Source organism: Hypanus sabinus, chromosome 11 (assembly GCF_030144855.1).
Source record: "Hypanus sabinus isolate sHypSab1 chromosome 11, sHypSab1.hap1, whole genome shotgun sequence".
Lineage (NCBI taxonomy): Eukaryota > Metazoa > Chordata > Chondrichthyes > Myliobatiformes > Dasyatidae > Hypanus > Hypanus sabinus.
In genome coordinates this window covers 63,713,370-63,739,980 of record NC_082716.1, presented here as the reverse complement: position 1 = coordinate 63,739,980, position 26,611 = coordinate 63,713,370, and the positions used below count along the sequence as shown (strand labels likewise).

General features: G+C 39.6%; 1 protein-coding gene across 1 annotated transcript in view; it reads left to right on the top strand.

Annotated features, from left to right (window-relative positions):
- The window catches only part of hmcn1 (hemicentin 1), a 501,533-nt gene that overhangs the window by 189,058 nt on the left and 285,864 nt on the right, over positions 1-26,611 (top strand). The window contains exons 12-17 of the mRNA XM_059984517.1: positions 3,046-3,187; positions 7,816-7,943; positions 9,870-9,983; positions 15,104-15,262; positions 18,266-18,460; positions 22,531-22,626. Of these exons, the coding sequence (XP_059840500.1) occupies positions 3,046-3,187; positions 7,816-7,943; positions 9,870-9,983; positions 15,104-15,262; positions 18,266-18,460; positions 22,531-22,626 (834 nt within the window). The remainder of the gene's footprint in view (positions 1-3,045; positions 3,188-7,815; positions 7,944-9,869; positions 9,984-15,103; positions 15,263-18,265; positions 18,461-22,530; positions 22,627-26,611) is intronic.

The following is a 26,611-nucleotide window of genomic DNA, read 5'->3' as shown; positions in this document are numbered from 1 at the left end:
GAGTAAAAGAGGAATAATGAAGTGGTGTTCATGGATTCGTGGACAGTTCAGAAATCTGAGGCAGAGGGAGGAAGCTGTTGAGTGTGCATCTTCAAGCTCTTTTACCTCCCCCAATGGTAATAATGAAAAGAGAGCGTGTTGCGGAATGAAGAATGCCACCTTCTTGAGGCTCCACCTTTGGAAGATGATGTCAGTGGTGGGAGGCTTGTGCCCGTGATGGGGCAGACTGAGTCTATAACCTTCTGCAGCCTCTCTTAATCTTGAGCATTGGAGCCTGCATACCTGGCAATAATGCATCCAGTCAGAATGCTCTCTACAGCACATCTGTAGAAACTTGCTGGCCTTTTGTGACATACCAAATCTCCTTAAACTCCAAGTCCCCGTCAGGATGTTCTTCCATATAAGTAAGGAGAGTTAGCTACTGTGCTGATCGTTCCATGAATCTAGTAGCATAAAGATCATTACCTTCAACAGGGCTCACTTACTTTCATCTGAAAGAAACATAAGAATTTCTATCAGAGCTTTACAAACATTAATCTTGATACTGTGCATTTTGCAAGATGAGCCACAGAAGTAATGTAAGGGGTAATTGTCTAAATTTCTTTTAAGTGCATGCGCACAGGCTTTTTGTTATAATATTTTTGCTGTTCACAGTCCCCTGACTATGTTCACAGACATTTTATAAAAATTTGGCCTTTAAAACTGATAAACTAGTACATTGATTTCCTGAAGCTGAGTTGAACTGCGTAATGAAGCCCAGTCCTGCGTCGGGCTCAGCTGAGGTTACTTGAATGCTTCAGCTTGGTTGCCACTGTTAAACAGTGATGTCAGTTTTCAGTTTCCTTATGAAAATTGTTGGTTTTGGCATGGAAGTGAAATAGTTGATTGTTTTCTTTTATTCAAGAATGCAGTTCCTCAGCTTGGTTGCTAATGACATAGCTAATGGCAGCATTAATCATACATTGGCAAAGCATGTAAAGATTATTCTAGAAAAAGGCTGTGTAATGTATGTCATTATAAATGAAGACCAACGTTTCTTCTCAATATCTCTCTTGCACCTGTTTATTCTTCTGACCTCTCTAAAGTAGGAAAGCCTTTGTCTTTCCTGTACTTCCAATTTTTTTTTGAGTCATCTGGTATAACTTCAGCTTTTGAATTATGTATAATTGAAGGCAAGAAAATAATGTGCATTTATAAATTCTAAATCTATGATGATATTGTATACAAAATAATTTGCAACTCTAAATATGCACAAAGACTGCTTGCATGAGTTGTGCATTGTTTTGAAGTTTCTGTAATTTCAAATCATCGTGGTCAAACAGAAAATGTCAGTGATAAAGGGATCATATTATGTGACTGAAAATCATGAATCTGGAGTTTGTGGTCAGTCTCGTGGGTTCACTGTTCATGTTGAGACTCAGATCTGCGTCTTTTAAAACAGTAACGGATGAGCTCATATCATAAGCAGGTTAATATCTTCCCCGCACTTACGGATGTCTCAAGTGGTGGCTGTGATAGTATCACCTCCATCACCCTGAAGGTGATACGTTTGACTCTGGCTGTTGCCCTCGGTCTCTGGGTAATATCTGCAATAACATCTCCCCAGTGAACGTGAGCTAAACCACAACAAAACTGCTGCACGTAAAATTAATTTAACTCTGCCTTCCCTTCCTCAGGAGTGCAGCAAAGTATATTTTAACAGCAAAGTGGAACCACATTTCTGCTATCTTGACCGAGACTGTGACGTTGATAACATCTATACTTTCCAAAATGGCTCTCTTGCTTTATTTAAATGATATGCTCAACATTTAGCAGAGATGGTAAATGCCTGTTTTGCCTGCATGATGGTGATTTTCTCTTTAATGTTTTGTTTGAAATAAATTTGGCACTAATTTAACCGTGAAGATAGATCTACATTAAATACTTCGAATCCCGGGGTTAATATCAACTTCCAATCTTACAAAACAATTGAACTTTTAACCTTCAATTACTGAAGTCAACATCATGGGGCCTACAAGTAAAGGAGCACAGTGTAGTGGGGGTTCGACTGCATTGACTATGTCCTTTTCTCAAGTTATTTGCAGGGAAAAGGATTTAAACTGGTGGCTCTCAGAACTAAGCATTTTGTGACCTCTGGGATGTTTTATGGAAAATTAAGACATTTAATCAGTGCAGGAATTTGCATTGTTTGCTATGACAAATCACATCCTATTTGTGTGATGTCTCAGGCAGAATCACTGATATTTCATTTGTTATTTTTAAAATGTTGTGGATGTTCCTTTGGACCTCATGGTTTTAATGGGGGAGCTCTGAAGTCCTGGGATAGGTAAGGGGAAATGTTCTTCAGTCCTGAAACTGGAGACATTCTTCCAGATGGTGATGTAGTAGGGGTATCTATTGAGATCTAGAGCTTCCCTTTTGTTTTTGTTAATATTAGCAGATTTTGAATCAAAATAAATATTGTTAACGATGGTCTGAGGTGCAGCATTATTGAGCAGTTGACCTTGCGGCCAGTAACGTAGCTGTTGGCGTAATGCTTTACAGTGCCAGCAGTTGGAAGATCAAGGTTCCACTGTTCCACTGATCAGGGTTCAATTCCTGCCGCTTTCTGGAAGGGCTGTCGATGTTCTCCCCATGACCACGTGGGTTTCCTCTGAGTGCTCCAGTTGCCTTCGACATTCCAGAGACGTGTGGGCTAGGGTTAGTAAGTCGTAGGCATTCTATATTGGCAGCCAAAGCTTGCTGGCTTCCCTCAGCACATTCTCGGACTGTGTTCAAATTTCACCTGTGTGTTCACCTGTACATGTGACAAATGAAGCTAATCATAGCTTTATCTAGCACAATGGCTTATGTGACTGTCCCAGAATCCAGTGGCCTGGTTTCATAATCCTGAGAATCTGTGTACCATGAAAGTCTCCTGTTCAATTCAACAAACAGTTAAGTGCATTTCTTCAAATTGGTAGTCCTTTTCTGAATCTCCTATGATTTGCTTTTTACTAAAACCGTAATATTCCAAGTAAATGATAATGCTGTGCTTTAAACCAGAACCTCCACGAGTCAGAGTGTATCCCACGAACCAGACGTTCACAGAAGGGAGGGAGGTGCGAATCAGCTGTACAGCCACAGGATACCCCCGTCCACACACGGTCTGGACTCATAATGACATGTTTCTAATCGGAACAAGCAGGTATGGATTGCAGTAACATTTTCTGACAATTGAATATTTTGTCGCAGTTGCCATCAGTAATTCAGAAGACGCCTTTCCGTGCTGTTGAATTATTCTGTGTGGATACCAGGCCTGCCTCCGGCTGTACCGCAGAGGAAGCTCTTGCGATGTCAGTTCATGATGGACTCAGTTTTGGCCTATGAGAGGTTGCTGATGTTAGCAACACTTTGTGGAAATCTTGTTTGTTGTCTTTACAGTGTTGAGTTGCCTGCTAAAGCAGAAGTTGTCAAACGTGTGGGAGAGAGATCAGTTTGAAAAATTCCTATTCAATTTAAAATCAAAGAATGTATACGCTATACGACATGAAATTCTTACTCTTCATACTCCTCGAAGCCAAAAACAACCCCAAACATCGTCAGAACCCCAAACCCTCCCCCCCAAACAGCAGCAAAAGCATCACCCCTCGCCCCACTGACGTGACCAAACTGGAAGAAGTTGCCTGAGTCTGCAAAAAACCTCGGGTGACATCTTTAGCTCCTCTCTCTCCTCTTAACAGCTGGACTGGAGCGGAGACAGTATCTAGAGGAGGGAAAATAACAACTTGCATTTATTGTACATTTTCATTACATTTTATTTTTGTTACCTCATTCAGAAGCAAAAGTGATAACAATTGAGCCGCAGCTAAATCAATGCTGGGAAAACACTGGAGAAAAGTTAATCGTTCATTTGTATGAATATAGGTTTTATTAATTCCCAGCAATTGTACACTTGAAAGGAACTTTATGATAACCGAGCCTCGCTTAATAACTAGGTCTGTTGAAACATGTATTCAGCCAAGTTAAATCTCCGATTTGAATTTCAGTACCCAAGTAGAAATTATTTTGCTGTCTACCAGGGTCAGTTTCAAACCATGTTGATCTCATTATCATTGTCTCCAGACTTGTTTATGTCACTGTTAATGGTAATAAAATGATAGGTGCTTGTTTTGAAAGGAATCCCATATTTTAGGTGATTGGCTTTACATCCATTTTCATATGCTTCCCTCAAATGCTGCCCTGTAATCATGCTTCCCAGCTGCAAAACCTTGGAGCAGGTGATGATGGTACTCAGGCTCCTTAATGTACTGACTCTGCCAGGAGAGACTGACACGTTCTAAAGCAATTCCTAAGGTTGACATGGCATTGCATTCATCTGTATGCAGCTGATCAACTGGGTAAATATGAGTTCAAACAATGGGTATATGTGTAAATACTTCCCTCCCACTGTTATGAAATAAAAGTGGTCCTTTTTATTGCCTTGAAGAAAAAGGCACAGAACAGACCCCATTCCTCCATGTTCAATCTCCACAAAGACAATTCCATTTGAGCATTTAGTGTACAGTAGGTTGTAATTAGACAGAGGAACTAAAAAATATGTCAGCATCTGTACAGTTGATTACTGCGAACCATAATGAGGCAGAGAGACTTAGCTTCAATGTTCAAATGCAATCAACAAAGATTTAGTAGCTCAGATGAAGGTCAGACTTCGGAAGCGCCTTTGAGGTTAGTTGGGATTTGTAGAACTTCACAGTAACTTTGAGGCGAGGAGGTATGGGGTTGGTAGGTGTTTGGAAAGTGGTGTTTTTAATAAATGTTTTCTGGTGAAATTAGAACAGGCTTAACTCATGTCTGTGACTACCATTGTGCCAACCCAGTGCTCTAGCGCCCTCCAATGGTAATAATCTGAAAATTCCCTATGACTGATTTTCCAGGATGGGGCTGCATTCATAAAGTGGTCATAGAATCAATCCACACAGAAACAGGCCCTTTGGGCCAATTGGCCTATGCTGTCCAAGGTGCTCCATTCAGGCTGTCAGTGATTGGCCTTTTCCAAACTTTTCCAATCGACGTATCTATCCAACTGTCCTTTGAAAGTTGTTATTATATCTACCTCAACCAGTTCCTCTGGCAATTCATTCCATATAGATACCACTCTTTATGTAAAATAAAGTTGCTCAAGTTCCCCTTAAATCTTTCCCCTTTCTCCTTAAGTCTCTGCATTCTGGTTTTCGATTCCCTACCTCTGGGAAAAAGACTGAGTGGATACACTTCTATAAACTCACCTTTCCGTGCCTTATGCTTCGGAAATAAAGTTGTAGCCTGTCAAACCTCTTTCTGTAACTGAGTCCCACAAATCTTGGTAGCATCCTTGTAAATTGTTTCTGCGCTCTTTCCAGTTTAACAACCTTTCCTATTTCAAGTCAACCAAAATTGAACAACACACTCTTCAAGTGCCGCCTCACCTGCATCTTCCATGACCACACTGTGACCACCCAACTTTTATTCTCAGTGCCCTGACTTGTGCAGGGATGTTGTGCCAAAAGTTGATGCATGCAGACATGCTGCTAGAATGCAAACAGAATATGCTAAAAGTCTTCAGCAGGTCAGGCAGCAACTGTGGAAGGGTTGAAGAAGAAAGGGCAAGGTGGAGGAATGCACAGAACATGATGAAGCAGGGTCAGGTTTGCCATAGTAGTAAACTGTTGAAAAGATTCATGAGCAGTTACCAAGAGCGAGAAGGGGAATAAAGCAACATGAAAAAGCTGTGAAATGCAATTCAGAGTGGTAGCAAATGTCCTGCAGAGCAGGTAGCGTCAGTGGTGGAAAAACAAGTCTTAATATTACAGATGGTAAGCTTGTTGCAGAATTGGCCAAACCTGACACCCGGAACCGTTGAGCTGAATATTCAGTTTCTAGGATTTTCATTTTTTTAAATTTCGGTATCTGGAGGTTTTAAAATTCTCAGCACTGCTCCTGCCATCTGCATTTTGAAAATTTGCTTCTATTATTCTCAGTGTCTTGTGCGGTTGTGTGATTTGTTAAATAACCATATTCATTTTATTAGATGAATTTTTTCTTATGCAGTATTTGTAAAATCTGCTTGAAGCAAGTACTAGAAAAGAGTTTTGATTTTACTCCTGTTTCTGATCGATGTTTGTTCTTTAAGGTTGTATGCTTGGCCAAACCATTCACATCCCTGTCACTCGCTCCCCTGACATGACAGAAGAAAAGGGATTCCTTATGTTAGATTCCTGTGTCAAGAAAATCCCTTTTCACCCACCATTACGCTGTTGACACAAAGCAGAGTGTAAAATTTCACACATCCGGTCGAAAACCATAAGACCATGAGAAGAGAAGACATAGGAGTAGAATTAGGCCATCTGGCCCATCGAGTCTTCTCCACCTCTCTCTTTCCCTCCTCAGCCCCACTCCCCTGCCGCTTCCTGTAACCTTTGATGCCATGGCCAATCAAGAGCCTATCAATCTCTGTCTTAAATACACCCAACAACATGGCCTCCACAGCTGCCTGTGGTAACAAGTTCCACAAATTCACCATCCTCTGGCTACAGGAATTTCTCTGCATCCCTGTTTTAAATGGACGCCCCTCTATCCTGAGGCTGTGCCCTCTTGTCTTAGGTTCCCCCACCATGGGGAACATCCTTTCCACATCTACTCGGTCTAGGCCTGTCAACATTCGACAAATGGTTCACGGTTTACCCTTTTAGCACTGGGTAAGGAGATAAAAAGGAGAGGGAAGGATTTTGCATTGAAGGCAATACTAAAGCAAATTAGAAACCTTTAGAATCATGAAAATCCATTTGGTTGCCCTTCATTACTATTAAATTTTGTGTACGGAAAGATCAAGTGCAACTCACATTGAAATTGGAATTGACAGTGAGACTGTGGTATGAAAATATCTGGTATTGTGAAGCAAACAGGGCAGAGCGTTACAGAGCAATGGGAAATCACATAATGGCATCGTTCTCTTAACCAAGGGAATTTTGTTTGATTTGTGGCCCTATCTCTAATTTTCCGGCAGGCCCTCTTTGAACTGTGCGGAGCCAATGCCATTCCAGTGTTTTGCCTAAATCGAAAAAATATGAATCTGTTGCTATCAAACGTAAATCTGTGAGAGTGGTGAGGCTGTGGTATGGCTTGCTAGTCTCTTTAGTATATATCCACATTGCCAATGAAGACAAGACTGTTCAGCATCTCAAATTAGCTCGTGAGAGCTCCTTGCTGTGGGATCTGAAAATACAGAACACACAAGAGCCCAGTTTATCTCCAAGTTTGTAGTGAGGTAACTGACCCCAGCTGGTGTCACAATAAATAATAACTTCATCAGTGATAAAGGAGGCAGTGGTTTGGAGGGAGTGGGGAAGCAGTGGTGGGGTGGGGGGGGGGGTCTGCAGTGTGCCTCTGTGCTACCAGTTATGACTGCTGAGAAATGTATATGATTGAGAGTGTTGATGACAAGTGATTCTGCTGTAATCCACTTTTTATTTTCCCTGTCTCCAAGCAAACCACTAGCAAAAAGTCCACTTCTCCTCACCTCACTTCCTGCCACATGTCAATCTCTAAGATAAAAAAATGAATGAATCTAGATTGTATGGAACATCACCAATGGATCTGTGTTTCCGCATAGAATAGAAGGTTAAAACTGAGAGCATTTTAAATACCTCGATATAATAGTCTCTTCCATGGTTTTGAAAGAATTATTTGCAGTGAAGTTAGATTTTAAGTTTGTGGCCTTCAATAGTAAAGTTTATCAGCAGTAAAATCTAACAGCAAATGCATATCTAACAAGTTTAATTTCTTTGTGTTTTAAAGGCATATGCTAAGCAAGAGTGGCAGTCTAATTATTAGACCAGCTTCTCAGAAGGATTCTGGAGTTTACACCTGCTTGGGCAGTAGCTCTGCAGGGACAGACAGACAAACATCCATTCTCACTTATATAGGTCAGTGGGTAAATCTTCCTATTTCTGTGTGTTATGCATTAAAGTGCTGAAGAGTAAACTTCTGTCCTATACTGCCAGCAAAGTGCCAGTCCTGACTGGAAAATGCATTGACTAAGGTGGGACTGCAAAGCTGGTATTGTCCTGCGGGAGTTAAATGTATTGCAGACTGCTTCAGAAGTGCAGTATGAGGAGGTGAGGTCATCATTGTGATAATCAGCAAGCTAAATTAAAATCCTGGACTGACTCTTTAGATGAGATGTTTGGTGGCGACCCTATCTGAAAACTTTACAGGCTAAAAAAATCCACAACATGCAAATAATCTTGTGCCCATAATTCTCCAAACTTTTCCCTGAGCCTTTGTCATGACATTTCTATGAAAACCTGGCCAGCAGCTACTTGGAATTACTTCTTGCAGCACTGTCAACTATGTCAATTTGATTTAAGATGATTTTGGATGTTAAACTCATTTTCCTCCCAAGGCAGAGCACAACTGATTTTCTGGCATCATTTCTCACTTACCGTATTGTTGCTCAGCAAAACACTGGTAGCTCTGGGAATAAGGTCCAAGTTGATCACAGTTGTGCTATGGCAGAATTAGTCAGCATAGAATGCCATAAATTGTACATCATGTCATTCCAAAAATGTCCAGCCCCTTATTAAATGTGTAAAACTGGCTTCTTACATGAGCTGTGTATCTCTCGAAGTGATGTTGAGGTTGTTTCCTTGAAACAGGACAGTTTTTGATGTTAATTATCAATAAATTTGCTAAGAGAATCAAACTGCAGTTGTGCTATGTGAATTTTAGCAAAACATTTTGCTGAGTGTAGAAGTAACTTGTTTACTTGGTGCATTATGCAGTTAGGTAAAACTGGAAGCTGATCTTTGATAGGTCTGGACAATGAGCAGATTATCGGACTTGCATCTTCGATTCTTGTCCAACACCAACAAGAGGCCGAGCCACTTTATATTTTCATTCTTTCAGCAGATACTTATGCAATTTAAGCAGATTGCTGGTTGGATCAAGAGTTGAAAACGGCATTAATGCTTCTTATTGTTCTCAATCTTGTAAAAATGAGTTATTGACCATCATTGAATTCATTACTCCTTGTATAGTTTCATGGTTTTAAGCTTATTCTCAAGGTAGCAAGAAAGGTCTCTCCAAAATATTTCAATCCTATAATGTGGAAAGTTCAGTTCAGTACTTCTGTACTCATTTTAAGTATAGATATAATTTGTGTGATTTTATTACACTGAAGTGAGTAGGGTTTCAGAGTAACTTTCATATTGCTATGAAAGTCTAGTTTAACAACCAAGGTTAGCTTGTGCCTATCATACCGGAGCAAAAATAAGCTCAGATCCAAGCCAGATAAAAAGTTTAGTGAAGGTCGATGCATTGTGAAGGACCCCACACACCCCTCACACAAACTCTCTCCCTCCTGCCATCTGGCAAAAGGTACCGAAGCATTCAGCCTCTCACGACCAGACTGTGCAACAGTTTCTTCCTTCAAGGCACAGTCTATACACAATACTCAATACACAGTCTAGACTGACATCTACGTCATTTATTATTATATTGTAATTTATCCTCTACTGTGTCTATTGTCTTGTTTATTAATTATTGTACTGCCCTGCACTGTTTTGTGCACTTTATGTAGTCCTGTGCAGGTCTGTAGTTTAGTGCAGTTTTTATGTTGTTTTACATAGTCTAGTGTAGCCTTGTGCTATCTCACATAGTCTAGTGTAGTTTTGTGTTGTTTCATGTAGCACCAGGGTCCTGGAGGAACGTTGTTTCATTTTTACTGTGCACTGTACCAGCAGACTGTGGTTGAAATGACAATAAACTTGACTTGAAAAGAGTGGTTTTTATTTTAGGTTCTGAAAGCAGTTCCATTAGGAGTTGTAATGTGTTATTTTTCTTCTCCGCAGAGGCTCCAAAGGTTACTGTTGTCCGAAAGGAAATCCTTATTGGCCTTGGGGACACTGCAGTTTTGAAATGTAAAACCACTGGTGTTCCAGAGCCAGAGATCAGATGGTTCAAAGGTGAGAGAACTAGCTGGACTGAAGCTCCCACGGGATTCAACACTTCAGAGAAACCAGCTGCCTGCTGGTACAAGTACAATACCATTATATGTCAAAAAAAAACACAGTGTGATCATTGTTTATCCATTTGTAACCAAGAGCTTCTGGAAATTTGGTATTTTCAGTTTGGCGTACTTTGCTCCAGACTTATCTCTAATACTTCTGATCTAATTTGTTGGATGTTTGTGGAATTGAGTCAAGGAATTTTGCAATATCATTGTGTGCATTGGAGTATTGTGTTCAATTCAGATCACCTCGTTTATAGTAAGGATGTAGAACCTTTAGAGAAGGTGCAGAGGAGATTTACAAGGATGCTGCCTGGATTAGAGAGCATGCCTTATGAAGAAAGGCCGAGTGAGCTAGGATGTTTCTCTTGGAGCAAAGGAGGATGAGAGGCAACTTGATAGAGGTGTATAAGAAGGTAAAAGGCATAAAATGAGTTAATGCCTTTTTCCAGTGTGGCATTGGCAAATGGAGAAGGAATAATTTTAAGATGATTGGAGGAAACCATAGAGGGATGTCAGAGAGTGTTTTTACACAGGGAATGGTGAGTACATTGCCAGGGTGGTGGTAGAAGCAGATATATTAGTGACATTTAAGAGTCTCTCAGAATGCACGTGGATGAAGGAAAAATAGAGGGATGTAGGAAGAACAGTTTAGATTGATCTTAAAGTAGGTTAAAAGGTTAGCAGAACATCAAGGGTTAAAGGGCCTATACTGTGCTCTAAAGTGTATGAACTATGTCATAAGGCACAGTCCTAATGCTTCTAAGCATGTACATACAGAACATATTCTCAAGCTATTGTTTTACTCCTTCAAATAGTAGTCTTAGATTATTGTCATGCAGCGCAGAAGCAGAATTTATAGTCCACCGAGTCCACCCAAACAATCAAACATCCATCTGCACTAACCACATATTATTTCAAATAATTTACATATTCCAGTCTGCTTGGCACTGGAGAACAATGCAAATTGGGAAAGTGTTCTATCAGTCATCTTTATTTGCTTTGCAAGAATATCCCTCAGGTTTCCGGTCACTGCCATTATAATTCTCTCCCTCAATCCCATTCTTAATGATGTCTCCTTCAATGTTCCGCTGCTCTCTGATAGCTCAATGGAGGTTAGGGAATAGCATCAGATCTTTTGAGGAATCACTTTGTATCTTCCTGAATTTGACAATGATTTCAGTATTCTCATACCAGAATCATTACTCAATTTTGGTTTTGGTTTGGTTTGCAGTTTCTGGAAGCCATTTTGGCTGTTGCTATTAACAGCTCCTCCTCCCTCATGTGTCCAATTATAATACTGCCTTTGCCAAACAGACATTAATCCATCCCTTTCCCGGCCTTTTCGCAGTCCCTCCACATCTTTCTCTGCTTCTCTTGTTACTCAAAACAGTAAAATCTCTAGTAATTCTGATATGTCATTAGCTCGAGTATTTCCAGAATCTGCTTTATTTCATAAAACAGACTTACACTATAAATGTCTGGTTTTCTATCTTCCCTTCATGATTGCTGCCTTCCTGCCACTTCATATTCTCCTGAGCTGGAAGAATCACTTGATGTGTGGATCATTGCTCCAAATTTCAGCATCTGCAGTTTCTTGTGTCATTACTGTGAATTGTTGCCTCATTTACCACAGCAAGGTACACCATGGCTACAAAGAATCATTCAGCATTCTGGCACGAATGGCATAAGCTTGACTAGTCATAGCAAAATGAACTGGAGTTCCGGAATATCATGTACTGACTCCAGACTGGGAGTTAACCACATGAGCCATCTATTTGTCAAATAAAACTACAAGAAATACTTCTGGCACAGTCAGCAACCATTTCCCATTCACATAAGTCTATGTTTTAATGGCACGGCACTCCATGCACTCCAATGCTTATGAATTGATTGTGATGCCTCTTACTAAAATATTGCTGCAAATCGTTGCAAGTATAAAGTATTAAATTCATCGCTTGTATGAAAATGATGCATTTTCGAATGGGAATAATGCTACTGTTTAGAATTTTAAAGTGAGATCATTCAACTTTGTTGCAAAGGAATGTATACTGTATATTTGTGGTGTTTGTGTTACTCAGATCAGTTCTGCATTGTTCAGTAACTGGACTGTATTATTGACATATTTATAATCCACTCCATGACTTATATTTGAATGTCTGAATATTAATATAGCTAATTTAACAGTATAATTGGCATCTAGATTTTCTTCAACTCATGAACTTCAGCAACGTTCCATCTAATCTGTAATGACTAGTGTGTGCAAAATATCTTGTGCTGTGCAATTTTTTACCTGGTGACAACAAGAAGTGCACACTGAATAATTTCTTCAATAAAAGCAGTATAAATAAGCCAGTTCTGAAATCTGCAGATTTATCATCACAAACTCCATGTTATCAACACCATCTGCATCAGAAACCAGAAAAGGAAATGTGATTGTGAAATATACTTTAACATGCTGAGGAGATAGGTGGTGACAAACTTGCGCGCGCAGATTAAATTCTTTTGTGCGCTAGGAGCAGAAGATGTGTCTGTACACACACATACACCTTAGAGGGAACATTGAACTTCAGCCTAAGCTCTTTACTGCCTGGAGGGTACTTTTTGTGCCAATGGAGAGCTTTCTTATTTGATGGTTATAGATTTAGAATTCTTTCATAGGGCGAGATTAGCAGTTGGACAGAAGAAGTTTCAAAGGTCTTGACCTAAAACGTCCTCTCCATAGATGTTGCTGACCTACTGAGTTCCTTCCACACTTTGAGTGTGTTGCTCAAGATTTCTAGCATCTGCAGTATCTCTTGTGTTTAGGATGCTCTTGATGCACCCTTGAAAAGTGAGGACCACTCAAAAGGGAGAAGGAACATTTTAGATGGCATAGGGGACCTCAAGTCCACGTCAGGAGACCATATAGAAAACCAGTGCATACAGAAGATAGCGTCATAACATAATCTACTAGCCTGTTGGGCACCCTCTACCCTATCCTAGCTTTTGAGGAGTCTGACCTTCTCACTTTGGCCTCCATAGAATCAATAGAACCAGACTGACGTAGGTTATCTGTGCCTGCAACAATATTCGTTTATCTCTGGTATTAGGTGTTTCACACTAAAATGCTCTCAGCTTTTAGTTGAGACAAGACTTGTCTTTGTGATCTTATTTTGTGCCTCACCTCTTTGATGGCAACTCTCTGTTGATATCTTCCCAGTTGCACATCAGTCAGGTTATCCACAGTTCGTATAAAGAGTGTTGCGTAACATCAATGTCCTTTGTCGATCCAAGACTAGTCTTTCTCCTTTACTTTTAATTCCATATACCATGCAGCCCTGTCCCTTCTGCCTCATCTACTATTGGTGCAAACCATATAGACTATTTTTAAGGTCTCTTCATGAATACCCACAAATCCTTAGCTGTTGACTTTACCCAGTTTAGTCAATTTGAAGAATTTCAATATAATTTTGTTTTCTATTTTTCAGTTTGCGATGAAGCAACTTCTCATCACTTTCAAATATCTTTCTATTGTGGTCTCAGCCAAATTTAGTCTATTTTTCTCTGTACTCAGTTCTGAACCATATACACACAAGGTAATTTAAAGGTTCCACAAATGGTTCTGAGATACTTCACTGGTCACCCCCTGTGACTTTATTACAAATCACCAGTTGTCTATACCATTGAAATAATGGTTCACGTTGGTTCAGAATGGTTCATATTTTCTGTATTTGAAGTAATAGTTTTAACAGTTACTTTGTTCTCCTTAAACTTGTGTACTAGAAATGACATTAAACAATCTTGAATCTTAAACCTCCATCTGTTGAGCAAGTTTCCAATGTGGCACTATGTCATAAAATTTGGCACTGCCTTTAGATGAATGAGCAGAGGCAGGGGAAAATTTAGAAAAAAATAAAAGTACAGCCAAATGTTTCCAGTGTGGAAATCATTAGAGAATTTGCTTGTGAGAATAAAACGAAGGCTTGAACAGGGAAGACCAGGTCTTCCTATTGCAATGAAGATCTTGTTGGGACAGAGCAGTTTCAAAGCAACATTTTTTATTTAATTTGTTTCTCTGTTCATCTCTCCGTTTAAGAATTGCCACTTTTATGTCCTGCCCACTTAAGTATCATGCATAATCTCTTGCTGAGTGCACAGACAGTGAAGTTTTGCTACACTTTTAGGAACATAGGGAATGCTGAAGAATAAATGATTGAACTATTGATGACCTCAAATTGATAGTTTTTCCAAGTTCCTTAACAAATATTGTTTACCAGGGTGTTGCTAAACATGGGTCTAAACTTGTCTCTTGTCCTCCTCATGGTGAAACGGTTAGTGAATAATTACACCATGTACCATTTTATATATAATGAAATACTCTATTAAGGAGCAGCTAGAATAGAACCCACATGTGACACCGCCCCACCTTCCTGCCTCTGCAATAATATATCTGGCTCATTGAAAATATGCAATGAATTGACACTCATAACATCACAGTCTCCGTGATTATGATTTCTTTAGTTTTCACAACATAATAAATGACTTTCATTATTATCTCATTTCATTTTATATGAATGTGCTGCTTTCCATAATGTTCCATTTTGAGAACAGATTCTGTAAAAATGGAAGACAATTGGGTAATTGCTCTTATAAGTGGTGATTTTGGCAGATATGCTTGCCAGTTGGCTCCAAATATAAAAATGTTGCCCAGACTTGCAAAGTCCAATTACAAAGTTCATTTGTCCAGAAGATCAGTCGAAAGAGTCAGCGTAAAAATCAGGGAACTTTATCTGGTTATTGTTGGCAATTCAGTCTGTTTTATTTGTAATGATTGGCAAGCAGTTAACCAGTTTTCCATTTACATACATTTCTGGCTTAAGCAGTAAGAAGCATATTAATTCTGCAATAGATTATTTTGTTTGTTTATGCATTATGTTAAGGGGATCCTTCTGGCAGCCTGATAAGAACATTCAAAATGTTTGTGACATAATAGTGTCATTGTGTTTAAGAAGAGTCAAAGCTGGTGGGTGATATTTCACTTCCTGTAAGATTCATTATTCTTATTTTTATATTTCCACATTCAATGATTTCCAGGTGACCTTGAGTTGAATCCTTCCAATTTTCTGAGCATTGATACTTATCGGGGTGTTCTGGAGATAAAGGAAACACAGGAATTAGATGCTGGAGACTATACATGTTTGGCTGTGAATGATGCTGGAAGAGCTTCTGGCCAGATTACTTTGGATGTTGGCTGTAAGTTTTATCAAAACTAATTTAAATTTTTATTTTATTATTTTTTATTTCAATTGTAGTTCTTATGTTTTTCATTTAAGGTTGTTTGCTCTTTCACTTGCTATTTCTACTGTACAGATTAAGATTTTGAATGAATTTGTTTCAGAGTGCAGAATTAAATCTTACCAAAATAAATCTTTGGCTAGTTGATGACATGGATTCAAATGGAACATGGAATCAATTATCTCCACAACATTTAGTGGAGAATTTCTAAAATTTCACAGAAATGTATATTCTGAAAGAATACTTTCCCATGGCTGCTAAAGATTTCCCCAAGTGTTTTTTAAATCTGTATGGTTTTAGGAACAATCGTAATCTCTTACAGGAAAGGAAATCTGAATAAGTCTGATTCTGCGAATTGTCAAACATCATGAATTTTGTATATTGAGATGAAGGATGCAAGACATTTACACAAGATGTTCCAGAAATGTTGGTATTTAGAGATTACTATTGAATTACATAGAAACATGAATTATTTTCTGTTCATCTATTTTTTAAATTGAAGTTAAAGAGGGAAATATTGTGAATTCTGTCCAGAATAATCTAGAATTAGATGGCCCACCCATTCCGCTCTAGTTTTCCTGTCCTCTTAATTCCTAGTGATGATCTCATTGATGGCTCATCTGTCCATTTCATTAATGTTTGTCAAACTCCTAATGGCTTCAGAAGAGCATGAGAAAGGAATTCCTAGACATTCCCTAGACGAGCTTATCTCGTGCAAGGTGAGATTCCTGCAAGTAATTTTGGGAATCTCTGAACAGTAAAATCTTTAATAAGTCTGGAGCTGTTGACTCTAGGAAGTTTGATACTTTGAGTTTTTTATTTGATCCCCATCCTTGTTACTTCAGTGAAAGTTGTGGTGAGCTGCAGTCCATCTAGTGAAGGTACTTCCATAGTGCTGTTGGGGGCGAAGCCCAATGATCATTAAAGGACAGTGGTATATTTCTCATAAAAATGGTGCTGACTTGAAAGTGAACCTGTTGATTGGTATTCTTATGCCTCTGCTGTTTCTAGTTTAATACATTAACAATACTGGCAACCACAGCAATGTAGAAAGTTGCCTAAGTTTGTTCTGTTCATCAAAAGCAAGAAAAAACTAATGTGACTATATACTTATGTATCAGTGATCTGTAGAGTGATAGAACCATCATTGACAGAGATGTGCAGCTGCACTTACTCACCAATAACCTGTTGACTGTCCTATTTGGATTTTAGCAGGACTACCATATTCTAAACCTCATTGCAGCCTTGGCCCAAATGTGGACCGAGGAATTGAATTCCAGAAGTAAGGCGAGTGAAGTCTAGGTCATGGACCAAGGAATTGAAATCCAGAAGTAAGACAATGAAGTCTAGGCCATGGGTTGGGTTGGGGAGATACTGACATGGTAGATTAGCCTTGATGAGTAATGACAGTGAGAGGGAATGAATGGCACAATAGAGGAAGGTGCAAAGTAAATTTTATTTTCATTTATGTTGCCATATACAGCCCTGAGATTCATTTTATTGTGAGAATACTCAACATGTCTATAAAATAGAATGATAACAGAATTAATGAACAATTGCCAAACTAGGGCTTTCAACCAGAGTGTGGAATTCATTAACTGTGCAAATGCAAGAAGAAGAAACAATAATATAAATAAATAATCAATAAATATCGAGAAGAGTCCTTGAAAGTGAGTCCATTGGTTGTGGGAACATTTCAAGGATGGGGCAAGTGGGAAATACTCTTTCATGCTTCTGATTTGCTTCTTGTTTGGAAATGAACCACTTACTTCAGAACATCCATCCAGGACATAGTGTATATTGATCAGCTAATTTTTTGTGTGTTTTAATATACCAGATTATTTCATTAACTTGATTTAAAATCTATAGATTCCATTGTGGAATTTGAACTTGCACTTCTGCCTTCGTGGTCCTTTAGAGTACATCAAATAATTTCAACGTGACATCGACATACCTTATAGAGTAGGACCCAACAACTCTTTGGTCTGAATGTTTTTCAAAGTGAAAGCTGTGACAAAAATCTATTTTTCTGAAGTTAATGATATCACAAGAATTAACTGTTCCCCATTTTTTGGAAGTTATTTTAGATGCTTTGTACAATGCAAAATTGGTCATTGCTTGAGAAGCTGGAATGTTGCAAACTCAGCTGCCATGAATCTCTTGCATTAAATTAATAACACCCTGTTTAAGGCTTTTGGGCGATTTTAAATGAGGATTTTTTTCCTGATACCCATTTTACAGAAAAATCATGCTGTAGCATCTCTTGCTCATAGAGGGTGTTAATAAACATCTGAAATAAACAGGGCAATCAAGTTAACGAGATTGTTCTGAGTGCTGGCATAGACTCTGTGGGCTGACCACCTCCTATTGGAAGCAAATTCGAGAAAATAGGAGTTAAAAAAGCCTTAGACCTGCAGTCTAGAATATGAATGAACGGTAAATGTACTTGAATGAACACAGCAGTATGTAATTGACTAGCATTGTGAAAAATTGGCGCATTACAGTAAAGCAACAGGCCAGGTTAAAGCTAGCAATCACTGCTGTTGTCCATACTTAAAAAGTATCGGAGAAGAAAGCACCTAATAATAAAAGAAAGGAAAAGACTGAACAAAGTCACATGGCCCATCAAAACAATCCTGCTTACGAAAGTATCCTCAGCTTTCCCTGCCTCATTTATTAATCATTACAAGTGTTTGTCATATTTTATGGTATAATGGGAAAATTGCCAAGGCAATTCACCGTTTTCTTCTATCCTGGTTTAAATTACTCTCTTTTTTTTTGTCTAAAGATACCATTCTTTGACCTGCATGCCACAGTTATTAAAAAATTGTGTCTTTTGACTAGTACTTCCATAAAAAAAATCAGGATTATTGTGTTTTTTAAAAATCTTAATATTGATTCTTTACTGTGGGAAAATTCCATACTAATAGCATTAATCTATTTATGATTTTTTTCCCACAGCTTCACCTGTTTTCTCACAAGCCCCATTGGATATCTCCATGGACATTGGTTCAAACCTGACTTTGCCTTGCCAGGCACAGGGATACCCCACTCCCCGGATCAGGTGGCAGCGAGTAGATGGGGAGTCCATCTTCTCAAGGCACTCTGCAGTTAGTTCTGTGACTCAGCTGAGAACAGGAAGTCTCTCCTTCAAAAGTAAGTCACTTGTAGATTTTTCATCAGACCTGCAAGCATTCCACCACACTCATTACTGAACTAAAGCACTCTGCATGTGAGCACCTGCATTTATGGGTACCTTATTCAGACTTCAAAGTTCTGCATCTCAATAATTTCAGGCAAAAGGCAGCATAAGCACAAATTGTATTAGTCATTTTCTTCTTGCAGTGCTATTTATGCATGAATTATCAGCAGAAGGAAACATCCTACTCCCTTTACTTACAACAAGCTGGAGGAACTCAGCAGGTCAGGCAGCGTCCGTGGAAATGAGCAGTCAATGTTTTGGGCCAAGACAGCTTCATCAGGACTCAGCCCAAAATGTTGACTGTTCATTTCCATGGATGCTGCCTGACCTGTTGAGTTCCTGCAGCTTGTTGGATGTGTTGATCACAGCATCTGCAGTGTACTTTGTGTTTACTACTCCCTTTACTGATGCATATTCCTTGTTATTTTCAAACTTGCTTTTGTGTCTTGGCTGAAGTTCCATAAAAGTCAATAAATATGAAGCTTGAGTATTTATAGAGCATTGAACAGCACAACAGAACCTCAGTGCAGTATGTCTGTGCTAACAATGCATGTCTATCCCTTCCCTCTAGGCTCCTGTGTCTGTCCAAGTACTTCATAAACATGGCTATCATGTCTACTTCTACCACCACTCCTGGCAGAACTTCCCAGGCACATACCACATAATTCTCTGTGTAAAAAAAATCTTGCCTCACACATCTCCTTTAACTTTTCTCCCTCCTAAATCCACGTCCTCTAGTATTCAGCATTTCTACCTTGTGAAAAGAATTCTGTCTATGCCCCTCATCACTCTACATTTCTATCTGGTCTCCTCTCAGCCTCCATCACTTCAGAGAAAACAATGCAAGTTTGACCAACCTCTCCCAATAGCTTATACCCTCTCATTTTAGCATCTCTCCTGCACCCCTCCACAGCCTTTGTATTGTTCCTGTACTGGGGTGACCAGAACCGTACACAATACTTCAAAAGTTTTATACACCTTCAATGTCACTTTCTGATTCTTATACTCAATGCTCCAACTGAGGAAGACAAAACTACCATTCACCTTCTTTACTATCCTGTCTACTTGTTTTAGTATCTACACATTGCACTGCACCATTTTCCTGCTTTAGTTGATTTAATTTAAATAAACAATGAAGGAATTTACTGTAAACTGTATGAAGTTCATAGTTTTCCAACCAGGTCTTCTAAGTATCTGATATGGTAATACGTGCTGGAGCATAAGTGTGCAATGTGTACAACACACTTGGATGCTACTTATGGCATTTTTATCCAAGGAAATCAGGGTTGTCAGCCTGCCATACACTAAGAATTAACAATACCAAGCAGGTGCCATTCAATTTCTAATCTCTGATATCTTTGCAAAACGTATGAAGAATGTACAGTCTTGAGGAGCATCTGGGCTCGGTTATTTTCCCTCCATTTTTGTATTGCTAAATTCTATTTGGAGTGCAGGAGTTAACAACCACATTTTCAAACTACTTATATTTTGATATCTAAAATATGAGGTTTTTCCTGAGATTTTTACAGGACAAAAGATAACATATGTGAATATAAATTATTCCTTATGTTTTAATAAGTATTCATCAGAATCAGATTTATAAGACCATAAGATATAGGAGCAGAATTAAGTCATTCAGTCCATCGAGTCTGCTCCGCCATTCCATCATGGCTGATCCCGGATCCCACTCAAGCCCATGCAGCTGCCTTCTCGCCAAATCCTTTGATTCCCTGACCGTTTAGGAAGCAATCAACTTCCGCCTTAAATATATGCATGGCTTATCCTCCACTACAGTCTGTGGCAGAGCATTCAATGGATTTAGTGCTCTCTGGCTAAAAAAATTTCTCCTTACTTCTGTTCTAAAGTGTCATCCCCCCATTTTGAGGCTGTGCCCTCTAGTTCTGGATACCTCCACCATAGGAAACATCCTCCACGTCTACCACATCTAGTTCTTTCAACGTTCGGTAGGTTTCAATGAGATCCCCATGCATTCTTCTAAATTCTATTGAGTACAGGCCAAATGCTCCTCATGTTAACCTCTTCATTCCCAGATTTATCCTCGTGAACCTCCTCTGGACTCTCTCCAATGACAACACGTTCTTTCTGAGATATGGGGCCTAAAACTGTTGACAATATTCTTAGTGCAGCCTGACCAGTGTTTTATAAAGGCTCAGCATTATCTCCTGGCTTTTATATTCTATTCCCCTTGAAATAAATGCCAACATTGCATTTGCCTTCTTTACCACAGACTCAACTTGTAAATTAGCCTTCTGGGAGTCTTGCACGAGGATTCCTAGGTCCCTCTGAATCTCTGATGTTTGAACCTTCTCCTCATTTGGATTGTAGTCTGCACTATTGTTTCTTTTATCAAAATGCATTATCGTACACTTCCCAATACGGTATTCCATCTGCCACTGATATGACAAATGAAATGGAATTTGTTGTTAATGACGTGAAATTTGTTGTTTTGCAGCAGCAGTGTAGTGCAAAGACATAAAAATCTATAAAATTACAAAAATAAATAAATGATGCAAAAGAAACAGGATACCAAGGCAGTGTTCATCAGTTCCTGGACTGATCAGAAATCAGATAGTGGAGGGAAGAGGTTGTTCTTAATCATTGAGATTGGGACTTCAGGCTCCTGTGCTCTGCTTTTAAACTGAGCAACACGGAAAACTGGAACAGTTAGTCCCTTGATCTTGCTCCACCATTCATTAAGGTCATAGTTGATCCACTAACTCATAAATATTTTCCTTTGGAGCTTCCAGATCCCTTAATTACATCGGAGTTCAAAATCAATGTGTTCAGCTTTACAGGGGTTCACAATGTGGGGTCCATTGACCCACCCAGTTAATGGTAAGGTAAGGCTCCAGGACATAAAATAAGTTTGAAGTTATTCAGCATTTGACTAACTCCAAACCTCTAGGTGGACTTTGTCAAGTTGGAAGCTATTTTGATCTTCCATTCTATTTGTTTTAGTCAAACTATCAATATCCATCCTTCTATCAGTCCTTTATTACTATTAACTATTTTCAGGGAGCCTGTGCACCAATGAATTCATTTGGCTCTGAACTAATGGCCCAGAACTGGTTGAATGTGACTCATTTCCAGCACTTGCTGCTAAAGTATCCTGTTGATGTATAATTCCTTATGGATGGATAGTCTTCCTAGTTATGACGTGGGACATCCCATTGGCAGAGCTTTATATGACATAGTCTATAACAGCAATATTAAAATAGAATAACATTGACCTTATTCCTACTTTTCTTTCTGGCAAGCATGGGATCTCTTTCTGTGGGCTCATCCACAGTGATGCCATCTACATCAGGTGCCTCAGTGTAAGTTCCACCACTGGAACACTTCAGCCCCAGATCTCCAAGGTTTCTTGTGAAACTGTGGAGATTTCTCAGTAAACTTAATCTCCATTGTACAGTGACAGAATGCATTGTTACAGAATTGACTATTATTCTTTGAAGGTAATTCATTATTTTTACATATTTTTAAAAGAAGTCCTGGTTCAAAATTGCTCTCCACCTTAATTAAAAAGGGATGGCATTCCGCTTCTTTGTGTTGTAAGATCATAAGAGCATAAGATGTAGGAGACGAAATTGAGTCTGCTCCGTGATTTTCCTCTCAGCCCCAATCTTCTGCCTTCTCCCTGTATCCCTTCATGCCCTGACCAATCAAGAATCTAAAAACCTCTGCCTTAAATATACATAAAGACTTGGCCTCCACTGCTGCCTGTAGCAAAGAATTCCACAGATTCACCACTCTCTGGCTAAAGAAATTTCTCCTCACTTCCATTCTAAAAGGACACCCCTCTATTCTGAGGCTGTGACCTCTGGTCATAGACTCTCCCACCAAAGGAAGCATGCTCTCCACATGCACTCTATCAAGGCCTTTCACCATTGGATGGTATGGAATTGTTATAGTATGGAAATATATTAAAATATTGCCAAGAATGAATGATCAAGTAAATGGTAGGAATCAGTAGAACTAAGTTAATTGACTATCTTTGTATCAGATCTTTGGGTGGACGATGAAACCACATACATCTGTGAAGCTGAAAACCAGTTTGGAAAGATCCAGGCTCGAGCCACAGTTACAGTCACAGGACTGGGTAAGTGGTTAGATCTGAGAAAAGTAATGATTTCCTGGCAGATGTCATGTAATGTACAAGTTAGGTGAAAGCATAGACAGTAAATTGATGAGTTTTCAGTTACCAAAGGAGCTTGCAAAAGCTTTCTACCTGTATGTCTTTCTTTTTTAAACTAATGTTTCACTCTGCCTTTTCCATGAGATATGACAATTCATGATTTGGGGATGTCTATTTATATGGCTGTTTGCTTCTCAGCTCCAAGAGCAAACTTGATGAACTAGATGGTGCTCTAGGTGTGGGCATTTGTCACCAGAGGAAATTGTTTAGCAACTGTGTATTTAATACCATGATTCTGCTGTGAAATCTTAAGAAGTTTGAGTCCCAGTTTCTAACGAGCTCTGGTGAAGCATGCTTGGGTTTTCAGGTTGTCTGATCACATTTTTGTAAATAGCAGGTTTCTAAGGAATGTTTAATTGATGCTGAGTTTTGATATGGAAAGAATCAGAATTTCAGATGTCTATAGCACAGGAAGAAGCCACTTGGCCCACTGCGACAATGTTCAAAGTTAAGGAGATATTGAAGTTAATCGAAATTACAAATGTTCCATCTATTTCCTGTGAGGTTATAACACACGAACTGTTCATCCAGCTAAGTTTTAAATATAATGAAGGTTTTAACCTCAGCACTCCTTATAGGATATGAATTCCATATTCACTCTTTTTCTAACCTTCCAGCTATTTTTCTAAATCTATAAATGTTAGGTTAATAGACTCACTGCTGAGGAGAAGAAAGTTCTTTTTATTCGCCTTGTCTGGGCCCATATGCACCTTGATTAAATAACACCCCCCCCCCCCCAGATTTCTCTGCTTCAAATGACAAACGGAGCAAAATTCAGTGTTGTGCCATATTACAGAGAGATGTTGCAGATAATGTTGAGAAAAGGTGGATGATGTTGTAAATAACCTGTAGTCAGCCCAGTTTTGGACAAATCACAAGCAATATCTGATTGTATTCTTCGGCTGATGAACGTTGGAATGTGTGTTGCTAATGAAACAACCCATGATGTTGACAGAAAACATCGCTAAAGTGAAGTTAATACTGTTATCGCAAACAAGATAGTGCTGCAGATACTGGCAATCAAAATAACGCACACAAAACGCTGGAGGAACTCGGCAGGCCAGGCAGCGTCCATGGAAAAGAGTAAACAGTTGATGTTTTGGGCCAGGGCTCTTCATCAGGACTGGAAAAAGGGAGATTAGAAGTCAGAGTACGAAGGTGGGAGAAGGAGAGGAAGAAGTTTAAGGTAGTAGGTGACAGGTGAGGGGAGGGGTCGAAGAGCTGTAAAGTCAGTTGGGCTGGGGAAGGAGAATCGGATAGGTGAGGACAGAAGGCCATGGAAGAGGGGAAGTGGGAGGAGCACCAGAGGGAGTTGTTGGGCAGGTAAGGAGATAAAGAGAGAGTGGGAAATGAGAATGGGGAATGGTTGAAGGACAGGGGGTGGGCAATCACCAGAAGTTTGAGAAATCGATGTTGATGCCATCGGGTTGGAGGCTACCCAGATGGAATATAAGATGTTGCTCTCCAATCTGAGTGTGCCTTATTGGGGCAGTAGAGAAGACCACGGACTGACATGCTGGAATGGGAATGGTAAGTAAAATTGAAATTGGTGAATATTGGGAGATCCTGCTTTTTCTGGCGGACGGGCTGCAGGTGCTTAGTGAAGCGGTCTCCCAATCTATGTTGGGTCTCACCAATATACAGGAGGCCACACCGGGGCCACTGGATACAGTAGAAAACCCAGCAACTCACACATGAAGTGTTGCCTCGCCTGGAAAGACTGTTTGGTGCCCTGAATGGTCATAAGGGAGGGGGTGTAGGGGTAGGTGTGGCACTTTGTTCTGCTTGCAAGGATAAGTACCAGGAGGGAGATCAGTGGGGAAGGGCGAATGGACAAGGAAGTCACTTAGGGAACGATCCCAGCGCAAAGTGGGGGGCGGAGAAAGGAAAGATGTGCTTGGTGGTGGGATCCATTGGAGATGGTGGAAGTTATGGAGAATTATGTGCTGGATGCAGAGGCTGGTGAGGTGGTAGGTGAGGATGGGAGAAACCCTATCCCTGGTGGATGGGGGAAGGGCAGACGTGTGAAATGGAAGAGATGTGGATAAGTGCAGTGATGATGGTGGAGGAAGGAAAGCCCCCTTTTTTGAAGAAGGAGGACATCTCATTAGTTCTGGAATGGAAAAACCTGAGAGCAGATGTGGCAGAGATGGAGGAATTGGGAGAAGGGGATGGCATTTTTACAAGTGACAGGGTGGGAAGAGATACAGTCCAAGTAGCTGTGGGAATCAGTGTACGTTCACCATTCCCCATTCCCATTTCCCTCTCTCAACTTATCTCCTTACCTGCCCAACGACTCCCTCTGGTGCTCCTCCCCCTTTCCATCTTCCACGGCCTTTTGTTCTCTCTTATCAGATTCCCCCTTCCCCTGCCCTTTATCTCTTTCATCGATCAACTTCCCAGCTCTTTACTTCACTCCCGTCCCCTCCTCTGGTTTGAACTATCACCTACTACATAGTACTTCTTCCTCTCCTCCCCTCACCTTCTAATCTGCTTTTTCCAATCCTGATGAAGGGTCTTGATCCAAAACATTAACTGTTGACTCTTTTCCATAGAGGCTTCCTGCCCTGCTGAGTTCTGCCAGCATTTTGTGTGTGTAATACTCCATAACCATTACATAAACCATCTCAATGATGTACTGGGTGGACATCTGGAAGACAGGGAAATGGTTAGGTCTCATTGAATTCTTAAAAGTGATGACTAATTTCCAGAATCTTGTTCTGTTTGTTTCATCATCTGTTGAAGATCACGTTGCAAGTTTAAAACTGAAATATTGTGATGTTATGAATTCCTGCCTTGAAATGATCAGTTCTCCCAAATAGGTAGACTTAGCAATAGTTTAAATTAATCAGGAGCTAGAGCTCGAAGACAAATCTAACAAGGTCCCATTGTGAGTTGGTTATCTTGAACAGCTTTGTGGATCGATTGCTTTCCTTAAAGGTGACATTCTACCGACAACTTGTAGATAAGAAATGTCCAGAGTATCTGATAATATTTCATAGATGATTTGGGTAATATTGAAGCTTTCAAATTAGTGTCCCAGGGAAAGGTTAAGATTACTTTGGACCTTCAGTTTCCAGAACAAATTGAATTATCATCACAGTGACAGTGGCTTCAGCCACTCTCCTAGTTTCAAGGCATAAATGGAGATCAAGCAAATCATCATTAACTTGTGGAACATAAAGGGTAATTTCAAGGACCACTTAATAACATTAAGGGCATGTCTGAATACTTGCAGAAGTGGAGATCCTATTTTGCTTTCCTTTTAAACTAATCTATAATTGATATGACTATTGAAAGCTGTCCTATTTCCAAAATCATGGACACAGAAACAACTCAGGTTACTGAAATCCCAGGAGGATCAGATGCTGAAGAAGGTACATGAATCACAGTGTACGGATAAATTCTGCAAGAACTACCACAAATTAACATCAATTCTGGAAGACCAGGGTGTGGTAAAGTTTAAATTTTGACACAACATTTTGTGGTGAATTCCTGTGTCCACTGATGAAGTCTGTAGATGCCAAACAATTGAGTTCCTCCACTCAACCATGATGTTTACCAAATTTCCAAAGGTTTATGACCAAGATAGAAACTCACAAGTATCTAACTGTGTCAGTATACAATATATCCTTATGCTGCAGCTAAGTTTTGTGGCTTCAGAAAGAGTCCAAGAGTTACAAAGAATGGCCCTTCAACCCAAATTCTCCATGCTGACTAAGTTGTTTACCTGACCTAGTTCCACTTGTCTGCATTTGGACCATATCCCTCTTGACTTCTCCTGTCCATTTTAAAATAATATACAAACCCCATTTCCAGAAAAGTTGGGATATTTTCCAAAATGCAATAAAAACAAAAATCTGTGATATGTTAATTCACGTAAACCTTT